The sequence below is a fragment of the Talpa europaea genome (assembly GCF_964194135.1).
Source record: "Talpa europaea genome assembly, chromosome: 12".
Taxonomy (NCBI): Eukaryota; Metazoa; Chordata; class Mammalia; order Eulipotyphla; family Talpidae; genus Talpa; species Talpa europaea.
The window spans coordinates 102,675,336-102,688,984 of NC_140079.1; the positions used below are offsets into that span (position 1 = coordinate 102,675,336).

General features: G+C 70.3%; 2 protein-coding genes across 7 annotated transcripts; one reads left to right on the plus strand and one right to left on the minus strand.

The window, feature by feature from the left end:
• Positions 1 to 1,514: 1,514 nt before the first annotated feature.
• Positions 1,515 to 2,551, minus strand: FAHD1 (fumarylacetoacetate hydrolase domain containing 1; the record flags this gene model as incomplete). The annotated part of the gene is made up of 1 exon (XM_084251066.1): positions 1,515 to 2,551. The coding sequence occupies one exon, from the start codon at positions 2,549 to 2,551 to the stop codon at positions 1,886 to 1,888; it is 666 nt and encodes a 221-aa protein (XP_084107192.1). The 3' UTR covers positions 1,515 to 1,885.
• Positions 2,552 to 2,973: 422 nt separating this feature from the next.
• HAGH (hydroxyacylglutathione hydrolase) lies at positions 2,974 to 9,949 on the plus strand (the record flags this gene model as incomplete). 6 transcript variants are annotated; one of them, XM_084251612.1, is made up of 9 exons in its annotated part: positions 2,974 to 3,049; positions 4,262 to 4,437; positions 4,735 to 4,799; positions 5,782 to 5,899; positions 6,086 to 6,194; positions 6,412 to 6,515; positions 6,658 to 6,759; positions 9,536 to 9,630; positions 9,742 to 9,949. In XM_084251612.1, the coding sequence occupies 9 exons, from the start codon at positions 2,974 to 2,976 to the stop codon at positions 9,839 to 9,841; spliced, it is 945 nt and encodes a 314-aa protein (XP_084107738.1). In that variant the 3' UTR covers positions 9,842 to 9,949. The 6 variants fall into 6 exon arrangements, with proteins under 6 accessions (XP_084107738.1, XP_084107737.1, XP_084107740.1 ...); XM_084251611.1 differs by having other exon boundaries at positions 9,551 to 9,630; XM_084251614.1 differs by having other exon boundaries at positions 9,554 to 9,630.
• Positions 9,950 to 13,649: the final 3,700 nt, after the last annotated feature.

A 13,649-nucleotide genomic window follows, 5' to 3' on the forward strand; every position in this document is an offset into this window, starting at 1 on the left:
CACGCACCGCGCCTCCCGGCCTCCTCGGCGGTGCCTTCTCACCTCCGGCTTCGCGGCATTGTGAGCCCTGAGACTGGCCATCAGGGCCCTCCACCCACTGCCCCTGGGGACAGGGCACCTCTCCTGCTCTACCCACCCACGACTCACCTGAAGAGCTCTGGACGTGCGTCTTGTTGAAATACAGATTTTTGGGGTTTTTTTTGAAAAATTTATTTATTTATGCATACAAGAGCTGGGGCACAGGCCAGAGGTGCAGGGGGTGAGAGGACTCACCAGAGACAGAGTGGGGAACAGAACAGGCCGACTGACTGAAATACACTGCTGAGAAGAGCAGCGGGCGAAGCAGGAGAGGTCTGCTGCGCCCGTGGGTAGCTCCCTGCCTGGGGATCGAACTCAGGCCGCAGTGGTGAGAGCTTCATAGTGCTGAGACTTAACCCCCGCGCCCCCAGGGAGGCCCTAAATACAGTCTTGTTTTAAATATTTTTATTATAAATTTCTACGTTTATTGTGGAAAAATTAGAAAATACCTGGTATGAATCGAAGGGGAACCCACGCCCCGCATCCCTAGCTTTTTCTAGCTGGCAAGTACAATGCCCCTTCCTTGTGTGAAATCACAGCACACCCACGGATGGGGAGGACACACCCCAGGCTTGCCTCTGGCATCTTGGGGTGGGTGAAAGCTGGGGCGGGTTGGGGGGGCTTGTTTTGCTTAACCACGTGCACGCGTTAGGTCATTAAAGAAGGAAACTTGGGCCTCCCCTGGTGGCGCAGCGGTTGAGCGCTGGGCTGAGAGGCTGCCCGCAGCCTCTGCAGTGCCGGTTCGTTCTCCGGCCGCAGGTCAGGGTCCCACCAAAAAAATAAAATAAAATAAAAAATAAAGAAGGAAACTTGATTAAAAGATGAAAGAACTTGAGCCTCAGAACATCTCATAAACTAACCCGTCCTGGGGTGGCCTTGGCACAGTCCCGCGTCCGCCTGGGGGACGCAGCCCGCCTGGGCCGGGCTTCACTTCTGGTCCTGGCAGAGCGGGGCCAGGCTGGCTCTGGCCCCCTCGGGTCTCTTGGTCCTCCGTGGGAAGGGACCGGCCTTGCAGCCTCGGTGGGGCTAGCTGGGCACAGGGTGCCCCAGCCCGCAGCCTGGCGGTGCTAAGCATAAGCCACGCGGCCGAGCGTCAGGGCCCCCGCTTTCAGAGGCCAGGGGTGCCTTCTGCCTGGCCGGAGCCCAGGCCCCGGGGGGGGGGGGGGGGCGCTGACAGCTGTGCTGTGGGCCCTGCTCCGGAGGAAGCGGGGTACAAAAGCAGCACCCCTGGCGCTCAGCTTCCCCGAAGCCACTTCCAGCCTGGTCACAGGGTGAGGTCCTGACCAGCTGGAGACAGCACCACGGACGACAGGTCTGAAAGCCACGTGACGAGCGGGTGCCCTCCGCCCGCTCCCCGGAGGAACGGAGTGGACTTCCAGGCCGCGTGGGTGACAGCGTATTTATTTTAAAAACAAGTTTCAAGATGATCTGCCCAACTCAGCGACTGTGCCCGGGGCGCACTCGGGCGCTCTGCATTCCTTGCTCACCCGCCAAGGGTGATTCCCACTCCCCGACCCTGCAGGGCCTGGGCGCCTCCGGTGACACAGCCGCGGGCAGGGCCGGAGAAGGCTTCACTTCCTCTGCAGATTTCAGGTCTTGAGCTACGCTCCCAGAGTGCCCCACCGGCCAGGCCCGGGCGGTGGGTGCGGCCATGTGGTCCGCACACCCTCCTTTAGAAGCCTGGCGCCTGCTCTCCTTCCGCTTCCAAGCAGGTCTCCCGCCACTCCCCGGAGGTCACCTTCCCTCGGCCGAGCCCAGGCCCCAGGCACGTCACTGAACACGGGTTTCTTGGGGAAGGGCTGCTCGCTCAGTAGTCTGGCCTCTCCACCCGGACCCTCATCGTGACCACCCCGTCGATGCCGGCCAGGATCTCGTCGTTCTCTTTCACCGGCCCGACTCCCTTCGGCGTCCCCGTCAGGATGAGGTCCCCTTCTTCCAGGGCCATTATCTTGGAGACGTAGCTGATGATGTAGGGGATGGAGAAGATCATGGCCGACGTGTGTCCCTCCTGCCTGAGCTCGCCGTTCACCTCGAGCCAGAGCCTGAGGTTGTGCGGGTCGGGGACCCTCTCCTTCGGCACGAAGGCGCTGACGGGGCAGGAGGCCGTGAAGCCCTTGGCCAGGGTCCAGGGCAGCCCCTTCTTCTTGCACTCGTCCTGCACGTCCCTGGCGGTCATGTCCAGGCACAGGGCGTAGCCGGCCACGCAGTCCATGGCGGCGGCCTCGGGCACCGCGCGGACGCGCCGGCCCATCAGCACGCCCAGCTCGAGCTCGTGGTGCAGCAGGCGGCTGTGGGCCGGCAGGAGCGCGGGCGCGCCCTCGGGCGCGTAGGCGCTGGACGGCTTCAGGAAGAGCAGCGGCTGGCGCGGCAGGGCGCTGCGCATCTCCGCGGCGTGGTCGGCGTAGTTCCGGCCCACGCACACGATGTTCTTGCCCCACTCCCAGAAGCGGGACAGCGGCCTGGCGGCCGCCATGCTGCGGCCGTCGCCCTTGGCGCGCGAGGGCGCGCGGGGCCGGCCGCCTACGGGCGCCGAACGGGGCCAACTGCCCCGCGCCGGCGCCGCGCTTCGCGGCACGCCCGGGTGGGACGGGACGCGGCGCGCCGATTGGCCGACGGCGGGGCGGGGGCGCGCGGGGGGGCGCCGATTGGCCGGCGGCAGGGCGGGGGCGCGCAGGGGGCGCCGATTGGCCGGCGGCGGGGTGAGGGCGCGCAGGGGGCGCCGATTGGCCGGCGGCGGGGCGGGGGGCGCCAGGCGGGCGCCGATTGGCCGGCGGCGGGGCGGGGAGCGCGCAGGGGGCGCCGATTGGCCGGCGGCGGGGCGGGGGGCGCCAGGCGGGCGCCGATTGGCCGCGGCGCGCGGAAGACGCGCCGGGCCGCCGCCGCCCTCGCCCGGTCATGGTGCTGGGCCGCGGGCTGCTCGGCCGCCGCAGCCTCGCCGCGCTGGGAGCCGCCTGCGCCGGCCTCGGCCCGGGTAGGTGCGCGGGCGGGCCGCGGGCGCCGTCGCGGGCCGGCTCCGGGCGTTGGGCCCGCGCGCCGACGCCGTTGTCCGAGCGCCGGCGGCGGGGCCGAGGGTAAGGACGCGCGGCGCGGCCCGGGCTCCGAGGCCGCCGGGCCGGGAGCGGCTCCTGCCCGGCGCGGCGCGGGGCGCGGCCCGGGGCGAGGGGGACGGGCGGCCCCGGCTTCCGGCGAGGGCCCCGGCAGCCGGTGGGGGGGACCCCGGGCCCCCGGGCCCCGCCTGCTCTGCCGGGGGACTTGGGCCCCGACGCCGAGCCCGGCCCCGCGCCGGCCGCCCTGCGGCCCCTGAGAGCCGCCCGGCCCTGAGCGGGGCGCCCGGGCCCGGCCGCCGCGGGCCCCAGAGGCCGCCCCTTCCCCGCGTCGGGCCCTCGCCGGGGAGTCCGGGCCGCGAGGCAGGAACCGGGCGGCGGCGCCCACCCGTGGAGTCTGGGGAAGGAAGGCCCTTCCCGGCGCCGGCCCTTGGCGCCCGGCACCTGCCGGCCGCACCTCTTTACTGGGCAAGACTTGCAGGCAACTCGGGGAGCTGTTTTCAGCCTCTGCTCCCCGCTGTGCCCCATCCCGCCGGCTCTCTGCCCTCTCCTCCCAGGCGCGGGTGGGCTGCCCAGGAACCTGATCACACCCAAGCCCGCGAGCTGGGCCTGGAAGGCACCGGCGGGCTGTCAGGAGCCGCGGTCGGGGGTCCTTGGGCAAGACTGAGGCTGCGGCTCCAGACCCGCGGGCCGCCTCTGCCACTTGGTCCGCTGTCGTGCTGCCAGGGCCCCGTGTCGCGCGTGGGAGCTCTGTACGCCCCGGGGTCCCCCACCCATCCGGCCCCCCACTCGGGCGGTTCCGGCTCCACACACTCAAGCCAGCACCGCTGTGGCTGCACCGCCAGCCCGCGGGCCCGGTGGCTCCACGCCTTCTCTAGAGTCGTGCGTCCCGCCAGTCCTGTTTTCTCCTCTGATGGCGGCGCCGGGTGGCAGCGAGCCCATTGCTCTGCTCGTCCCAGGGGTGGCGGGTGCTGCGGGGCTCGTGTGCACACCCCAGCCTGGCCGCGACCACGGCGGTGGCGAGAGCCGCAGCCCCCTGAAGCCCAGAGGGGCGTTTCCTGCGGGAGGGGCGGCCCTGGGGGCTGGCCGCGAGGTCTCAGCCCGGGCGGCCTCCGGGGACACTGCCGCTGCGCTCTCAGGTCCAGCCCTGCTGGGACGCCTGCTCCAGCACACGGAAGCAAGGAAGAGCCTGACCGTGGCACAGGGCGCCATGAAGGTCGAGCTGCTGCCGGCGCTGACCGACAACTACATGTACCTGATCATCGACACCGACTCCAGGGAGGCCGCCGTGGTGGACCCCGTGCAGCCCCAGAAGGTGGGCGGCCCAGCCGCGCTCCCCGAGGAGGTTTCGCTCAGGGCGCTGGCAGCTTGCCTGCGTGAGGGTGGAGGAGACCGAGGCCTGGGCGTGGAGAGGGCTGGGCCTGCAGCAGGGGCCCCCAGGCTCACAGCCCCCGCCCCTCCCCGGGAGGGTCGCTGTGGGTCCGGGCGGAGGAAGCCCGTCGTCTGCACTGCTGGAGCCGGGGCCCAGCCTGGGTTCCACTGGGTGCTTCAACCCCTGACAGTGCAGGGCCCGTGGCCGCGGCCTCAGCCTCAGCCTCGTGCCCGGTTGCAGGTCGTGGAGACGGTGAGAAAGCAGGGCGTGAAGCTGACCACGGTGCTCACCACCCACCACCACTGGTAAGGGCGGGGCCCGCCGCCGCCTGCACCCCGACGCGCCGCCTGGCCCGGGCAGCGAGAGGACTCCGGGGACCTGGGGGCCCTCCTGCCCCGCAGCTGTGTCCCCCGCCGACGGCCTGCCCGATGGGGCTCGAGAGGCTCCCAGGCAGGCCCTGTGGGCTCTCCCTGCGGGGGATCTGCTGGCCGGACCTGGGGAGACAGGCGCACGCCCCCCCCCCAAGCGTCCCCGTTTCTGGGCGCCAGGGCCATGCGGGCGGCTGTGCGGGCTGGGAGCGCGGGGAGGAGACGGCGCCGCCAGCCGTGGGGCCGCGTCGAGACTGGCCCTCGTGGGTTTCTGACGCTGAGCTCCCGCCGCTCGGCTGCGGGTGTTCCCGAGTCACTCCCTGACCTGAGGTCGCCGTCCCTTGGGCCCCCGCAGCCGCGACGCCCCACCCGGCGGTGCCGTGGGCTCCCGTTTACCCCAGCGTCAGCCGGGCCCTGCCCCGGGAGGCGGGGTGTGGCCCCACACCCCACTTATCGGCGTGTGCCCAGCGGCCTGTGCATGAGAAGCGGGGGGCGGGGTGGGGGCAGCCCTGCGCTGGGCATCGGGCTGCGTCTGTCAGGCCAGTTCCCGGTGCCCCGTGGGCCAGTCCCGGCAAGGCCCAAGGTCAGGGCCGCGGGCTCGCAGTGGCGTCCGAGCCCCAAAGGGGGGATGCAGGTTTCTCCTGACCCCCTTTGGACGACAGGTCCAGCTGATGCGTGGGGGGGCCCCCTGGATGGTGCCCAGGAGTACCGAGTGCCCCGTGTGGAGGACCTCCGGGCCGGCGCAGACACCCCGCCCTCGGCCCCCAGGCTGCTCTGGGGACGGCGCCCTGGGCCTGGGACCCGCTGGCCGCCCCGCTGGAGCCGGCCTTGCCCGAGGCTGGGCAGGTTAGCACTGAGGACCGCGCGCGGCAGAGAAGCCCGGGCTGCGGTTCAGAAGGAGCACCCCTCTGCCTCGCAGGGACCATGCTGGCGGGAACGAGAAGCTGGTCAAGCTGGAGCCAGGGCTGAAGGTGTATGGGGGCGATGACCGGATCGGGGCCCTGACCCACAAGGCCACGCACCTGCTCACCCTGCAGGTGAGGCCAGCGGTCCTGGGCCCGGGTCCCCTCTGTGGAGAGCATCACAGGCCCGTCCGCAGGCCGGCACTGCCAGACCAGGGGCGGGGGAGGGGCGGGGGGGTTGGAGGGGGCTCGGGCGGAAGGGGCGGGGGGGGGGTGGAAGCGGGCAGCGGGGGCTCTGCAGGCAGCGCGGCTCCCTTCCAGGTGGGGTCTCTGAGCGTCAAGTGCCTGTCCACGCCCTGCCACACCTCGGGCCACATCTGCTACCTCGTGAGCAAGCCGGGCAGCGCCGAGCCCCCCGCCGTGTTCACAGGTGCGGGCAGCGGAGCGGGGCCGGGGTCACCGCGGGGTCCCGGCGAGGGCTGAGGGCGCCGGGGCTGGCGGACGGGGCGCTGACCGGGAGGCGAGGGCAGCGGGCACGGAGGGGGCGCCAGGGTGGGCGGCCTCCTTGTTGGGGCAGCTCCCCCTCGCGTGTGAGCAGGTGGGGGCGGGCAGCAGCGCGCGCGGCCCTCCAGCCCCCGTGTCTGCAGGCGACACCCTGTTCGTGGCGGGCTGCGGGAAGTTCTACGAAGGCACGGCGGACCAGATGCACAAGGCCCTCCTCGAGGTGCTGGGCCGGCTCCCTCCAGACACGGTAGGGGCGCCCCGTTCCCCGGGGGGACGCCCTGCCCGGCGGGAGGGGCGTGGGGGCGGCCCCTTTGGACGCGCGGGGTCCTGGAGGGGTGCCGTGGGGAGCCGGCCCGATGCGGCCCGCCGAGCGTCCGGCCTTCCCCCAGAGAGTGTACTGCGGCCACGAGTACACCGTCAGCAACCTCCAGTTCGCGCGCCACGTGGAGCCCAACAACACCGCCGTGCGGGAGAAGCTGGCCTGGGCCAAGGTGAGCCCCGCCCGGCGCCGGCGCGCAGACCCCCGCAGAGCTGGCCGCGGCCCTCCAGGCTGCCCCAGCCGGCTCGCACGGTCGCCGGGACGCCTTTATTCTTCCCTTCCGGTGGGAAGTCCAGGGGGGCGCCCTGCATGTGACATCAGCGTGCCGTGGTACATCCGCCCGGGGGTCCTCTCTGCCCTGGGGGAGCCGCTGCGCCGGGAGTCGCCTCACTGCTGAGCCCGGGGCTTGCGCGTGGCGCAGGGACCGCGTCTGGGGGTCCTTTTCTGGCAAAGTCTCGTCTGCCTGAACATCAGGGTAGCGCTGGGCTCCACCCAGGGGCTGGGACGTGTTTCCTCCCCGATTCCCTGAGCGCTGGCGGGGCGGGGGGTGGGGGTTGCGTGCTTCTTCCTGGAGGCCCTGGACCGTGGCGCCTCTGTGGAGAGACACTTCGCCACAGAGTCCACTGTCCCCCGGGTGGGGCTGTCGGGCTGTGTCGTCTTGAAGTCACTTCGTTGGCAGCGTGTGTCCCAAGGATCTGTCATTTCATCGGGGTTTTTGGATGCTGACAGTTTCGTGCGGTCCCCACTGTAAGATCACGAGGCCGCGACGGAATTCACATGTGCCCCGCAGCAGTTTATTTATTTATTCATTTTTATTTATACAAAAGCCGGGGTACAGGCCGGATGCACGGGAGGGTGAGAGGATTCCCCAGAGCCAGAGCGGGGAGCAGAGCAGGCAGAAGGACCGAAGGACACTGCTGAGGGGAGCCGCGGGGAGACAGGAGGGGTCTGCCGCGCCCTGTGGGATCTTCCCCGGCAGGCCGGGATCGAACTGGAGCCGCAGACGCTGCGGCCGGCGTCACAGAGCGGCGCTCGGCCACCTGCGCCACCAGGGGAGGCCCTGAACTAGAGCAGTTTAAAGGAGCAGCTGAGGGGTGGAGACAGGTGTACATGCTGACCAGTCGCCACTGCCGTGAGGAGGAGAGAGCTCTTCCCCCGCCCATCAGCCTTGTGCTCTCTGCCTGGTCCAGGCAGCTGCTGACCTACTGTGCGCCATGAGAGCGGTTTTGATTTCCTCGAATTTTACTCCAGTGAAGGACAGGATATGCACTCCTGTATCGCTTTTCACTTAGAATGAGTTTGAGATTCATCCATGTGGCTGCAGTTGCTTCTTCTTTTTTCCCGCCGTGCAGTGTTCTGCCGTTTAGATCTCTGCATTGTGCTGACCAGTTCGCTGTTGACAGACTGTGCTGTCGTGGTAGTCGCTGGCTGTCGTGAGTTAAGCTGCGTGAACATCTCTGCCCAGAGTCTTCGTGTGCCACGTGCTCTCACGTGCCTGGAGGGAACCCCTAGCGGTGGTGTGGCTGCTTGTGGTAGGTGTTTGCCAGGCTGCGCTGCTTGCATCCCCCCCAGCGAAGCGTGAGCGTGGCTGTCGTCAGTGTCCTCCACACCAGTCGTCCGGCGGGTTGCGGTGGCATCTTGCCTTTTCACCTGCATGTCGTGATGCGGGGCCCGTGGTCCCCGCCGCTCGCATCCTGATGCCGGCGACCTGCGCTCTCTCCCCCTCGCCAGTTCAGCTGTCCTTTTACAAGGCCAAGTCCTGTCTGAATTTTCCGTGACTCAGTTGCACTGGTTTCTGTTCCCTTTAAACTTCCCTCCACTTTGGATCTATTTTGCTGTTACTTTTAGAGCTTCTTCACGTGGTGCCTCAGTCATTGATTGATTCTAGACCCTTCTTCCAACATCGGCTCTTCCTGGGGACGCACCCCGGGTGCTGCATGAGCAGCGGCCCGAGCCTGTGTTGTCATCTCCTTCCATCTGAGACACTGTAAAGCTTCCCTGTGAAGTCCTGACGCGTGGGTTATGCTGAATTGCGCTGAACTTTAGTCTTTCCAGTTTTTTTGTTGAGTGTCCAGAAACGTGAAGGCTGGAGGACACTCACTGCCCGGGCCTGCTTCCCGCCCTCAGTGCTGTGGGCGCCTGGCTCCGTCCAGCCGGTGCCTCATTTTCTTCCCCGTAGCTCCACGTGCTGCCGTGTGGGCCCCGGCGCCGACCCCGTGGGGTGCCGAGGCCGGAGGTGTCTGCCTCCCAGGCCCTGCCCCTGCGCACGGACTTCTGCTGGGCGCTCATCCCCGCCCGCGCCTGAGGGCCTGTCCTAGACTCAGCCACACACGAGCTTGGGTGTCCCCCGTGGGCGGTGGAGGCCTCTCTGGAGTGAGGATGGGGGCAGAGAATCTTCTCGCGGCCCCTCCTCCAGGGGGGCCAGTCACACCAGCAACAAGCCTCATCCTGTCTCTGGCCAGACCCTGCCGGACGGGCCTCAGTGGCTGAAGGGTCACTTCCTGCCCCAGGGCGGGTGGGACTGGGTCTCAGACCTAGGGCCCTGGGGTCAGGGGCCTGGGCTGGGTGCTGGCCCACAGCTCCCCAGGTCAGCTGGCGGCGGGAGGCCTGGGGGGACCCCCAGACCCCCCAGCGGCTAACACTGGCCTCAACAGGCACCCGCGGTCCACAGCTGCCTGTCCGGCCAGTGGGGATCAGGGCAAGGCCGTCCCTGCTCCCTGGGAGCCCACAAAGGTGGCACCTGCTGGCCCGTGGGTGATGCACCCCCACCAGTCATCCTGGGGGGGCCAGCACCTGTCCTGCCCGGCTGGGCTGTGGCCCCCACGCTGGCTGTCTGTTCTCCATCCAGGTGGCTTGACGCAGACACTTCCCGGGGGTGAAAAGGCTGCCTGGCCCCTCCACCCCGGCCACCGCCCTTCCGGGCAACGGAAAAGTCGTGCTCAAGGGCGGCGTTTGTCTTGCAGGAGAAGCACAGCGTCGGGGAGCCCACGGTGCCCTCCACCATCGCCGAGGAGTTCACCTACAACCCCTTCATGCGGGTGAGGTAGGCGCGGCCCTCCGGGGCACTGGGGCTGGCGGCCGCCTCCCCCTGCCTGCGGGCTCCCGGGGCTGCAGGAGCACCTGCGCTCCCGCCCTCAGCCGCGCCTGCCCGCAGGGAGAAGACGGTGCAGCAGCACGCCGGGGAGTCGGACCCGGTGGCGGCCATGCGCTCCATCCGCCGCGAGAAGGACCACTTCAAGGCGCCCTCCGACTGAGGCGCTGCCCCTGGCCGCCCGCGCGCGCTGTGGGGCGCCCCAGTCTTAGGTAACTGACTTCCAGCGAGGAGTGCCGGCAATTCCTTGGTTCCATTTTAAATTAACTTCGAGCCCTCGAGCCCTCCGCGTGTGCCATCGCGTCTTCTAACGCGCCAGTGCGGGAAGCCGAGCGCGTCTGTGCCTCTGACCGCGGCTCCCGCCTTTTCCAGGGGCCTCGTGGTCTCCAGGGAGCCCCCCACGGCCCAGGAGCGCCCAGGCTGGTGGCCCTGTGCTGCCACGCTGGCCGGGCGGGCTCCCCGCGCCTCCCCCCACGCCTGCCCTGGGGCTCCAGGCTGGTCCTGCAGAGACTTGAGGAGGGAGGGAGGGAGGGGGACGGGGTGGGTGCAGGCGGGCGCGGCCGGGTTGGGCGCGGAGGCCTGTGGGAAGAGGCGGTTGTCCTGCCAGGCCCGAGGTTTCCTGCGGACCTTCTCCCTCTGAGCGACCGGGACCGACCAGCAGGGCCGAGCTGGAGGCACTGGGGCTGCTGGGGTCTCTTCTCTTGGGGCCACTGCAGACCGTGGGGCCAGACCCCTTGGGGCCCTGTGTGCCCGAGCCCCGCAGGGGCACGCTTGTCTGGGGACAGGAAGCACCAAAGGGCCCCGATAGCGCCTGTCCCTGCTGCCAGGGGTGTCGCGGGCCGGGGGCGTCCAGAGGCAGGTCTCTCCACAGTTCTGTGCCAGCTGCTCTGACCCCGCGCTGCTCCCAGCAGAGGGCGACCCACCGCAGACCCGGGCGCGAGTCCTGTCCACCGGGGCCTGGCCGCTGACCGCCCCTCAGCAGGGCCGGGTCCCCTCTGCTCCCGCATCCCCACGGCTGCCCCCACTGCCACCCCGGCCCCTCCGTTGTGCCTGCTGGGGTCTGACGAGGCAGGTTCATGTTTGCGGACCTGACTTGGAGGCGCCCCCCCCAGACGGGGCCTCCTCTGGGTCTCTCCAGTGAAGTGGGGTGAGCCTGCGGCCCACCCCTCCCCCCAGCCTCTGCCCCCAGCCCCGGGGCGTGGATGGCTCAGGAGCCCTGGCCGAGGCACCCCTTTCCTTTCGTGAGACACGCTCCTCCTGCCCTTTTCCTCTCAGGTGCCCAGTTTTGGGGGGGTCTGCTGCCCGTGGCCGGGCTGGATCCCAGGGGTCCTGCAGCTCTGCGGGTCCACGTTCACTTCCGGGGCCGCCTGGCCTGTGCTCCCGTGTGACGCCCTGGGGCTGGGGGAGCGCGGCCACGCCTGGGGGCGAGAACAGCCTTCGTGCTGGGACCCCTCCCTGCCCGGAGTCCCCCCACTTCCGACACCAGCTGCAAGTTTGGGGGCCCCTGCGCTTCTGCCTGGTTCCAAATGCAGGGTTCCCCCCTTTCAGTGGAATCACTCAGAGCCAGGTCGGTGCCTCCTCCCGCCACAGCACCCACGCGGACAGAGCCCCTCAGGGGGAAGGGCAGTGGGTGGCCACGGGCCGCGGGGTCTCTCGTGTGACCCCCTCATCCAGGTCGCTCATTCGTGACCGCTCAGGCTCCCTCAGCAAGGCCTGAGGCCTCAGGCTCCGCCGCCCGCCCCTCCCCCCCAGCGGCCAGCTCCAGCCCAGCTTCCTGGGGGGCGGGGGGCCCCGCGGCCCACTCCCCCGCTGGGTCAAGTAAGAGCTGAAGGCAGACGCTGGACTCCACGCGAAACTGGACTCCACCCCAGAAATCCGGCCCTGGGGCGGACGGAGAAGCCGCGAGAAGCTGGCCTCTGCCGCTGGGGCCGCCGGCCCCTGGCCTCCCGGGCTGCGTGGGTGGAGTCGCCTGTCCAGACGGGGCCGGGGCCGGGGCCGGGCGTGTCTGGGCTGCCGGCCACTGGGACGGCTTCTACGGTGTGTCCCGCCCGTGGCCCTTCTCCTGCCCAGGGCGCGCAGCTAGGCCGGCCCTTTGTGGCCACCCCCCCCACACACACACACCCCCCACCCGCCTCCTTCCCAGCCGCCGGCCCCTGCTGTGTGCCGGGCCCGCTGGGACGGGCGGCTCCGCTGTCCAGGTGAGCGCCGGTTCCGGGCCAGCGTGCAGCCTGGGCGCGGCCCCTCTCTGGGCCTGAGACGGCGCGGCCTCCTCCACGCTTCCACACCCCCCCTCCTTCCCAGCCCGCGCGGAGGAGCCCCGGGGCCAGAGGCCAGCAGGCTGGACCCGCACTCACCCGTGCGCCCACATCCCGGCCGCGGGCACCACCTGCCTGAGCGTCTGCCCTCGGCAGCGGGCCAAGGGCACGTCACCTCAGTCCCGGGGTCCCTCGGAGGTCAGGGTGGGACACGGGGTGTTTCCTCCGACTTCTGCTGACGCGCCCCTGTTGAAGCCCGACGACTGCGGGTCCAGTTTGAATAGGAAGGGGGTGGACAGAGGAGAAGGAATTTTGCAAACTAAAAGGAAAACGACAGAACTGACGCCAGCAAGGCTACCGGGCGACGCGCCAGGGGGCCCAGGTACGGAACAGTCCGCCAGTATCTCCTCAGGTTCTCCAGGGCAGACCACGCCTCGGGCCACAGTCAGCCACAGGCAGTTTCAAAGAGCTGACATCCTGGAAGCTGCCGTTCAGCCCCACTGTAACCGCCATCAAACAACACTTCCAAGTAGTTTGCGGGTCAAAGGAAAGTGACACAAGACGGCCTCAGGGAAACACAGAAAGGGCGCCGGGTCTCCAGCTGGAGGGCAGCCTGCGAGCCCAGGGGCCAGAAGGAAACCCCGAAGACTGGAGCGGAAATGGCCGCGCCTGCGGCGGCCACCCACTGAGTAACACGCGAGTCACCCCGGCGCGCGAGGGAGCCCCGGCCAGTCTGTCAGCAAACCAGAGCGCGCGGCGGGCGCCCAGGTGCTCAGGACTCGGCAGCGTCCCCCGGCGCTCCCCGTGAGCAGGCCTGAGGCCCTGAAGCGTGGGCACCCCGGGGCCGCGGGGCCGGCTGGGATTGCGGACCCCACTCGAAGGGAGAAAACCCCCAGCGTCGCCCGCCCGTGCTAGGAAGCGGACACCGCGGGCGGCAGGGGGCTGTGTCCCCGCGAGCGGCGCCCTCTCGGCCGGGCAGCGCGGTGCCCCAGCGCGGGGGTCAGTGCCTGTTCTGCTGGGCTGGAGGTGCGGGCGCGCCCGGCCCCTCCCCCAGCTTAGGGGGACGCGCCCGCTCCGCGGCTCTGACGCGGCCTTCACAGCCAGCGCCGCGCTGACCTGACCCCGCCCCACTCTGCACCCCAGGGTGGGCCTGGGCCCCCGCCCACCACGCGCCCGTGGCGGGCAGCGCGCCCCCTCCAGGCCGGGCGAAGCGAGGGCGCAGCTGGCCTGCGCCGGGGCGCAGGGCGCAGGGCAGAGGGCGGCGCAGGGACAGTCGCCGGCGCGGCCCGGGGCGCAGCACACCTGGACCGAGTGTCCAGCAAGGGCCCGGCCGACGCGCGCTGATCCGGCTGCGAGCAGGGGCACCGGCCGCCACCGCGCCGCACGCTCCCGCGGGGGGAGGCCCACAGGCGCGGGGCGGCCGCGGGCCCTGCTCCTTGGTCAGACTCGCCACCGGTTCTCCCCGAATGGACCGACGTCCCAGACAGCGCGTCGGCTTCCTGCCGGCGCCGGGGGAGAGTGGCCGTGCCCCCCCAGGGCGCTTCAGCCGGGACAGCGTCCTCTCTCCCAGCGCCCCGGACGACCGGCCGGGACCGCCGCCAGCTCCCGCCTGAGCTGGAAGTCGGAGGGGGAGCGGCCTGGACCCAGCCCTCCCCCGCCAGGCCGGGGAAGGCCCCGAGGGTCAGGCGACCTCAGCCCGCGAAGGCGACGCACACG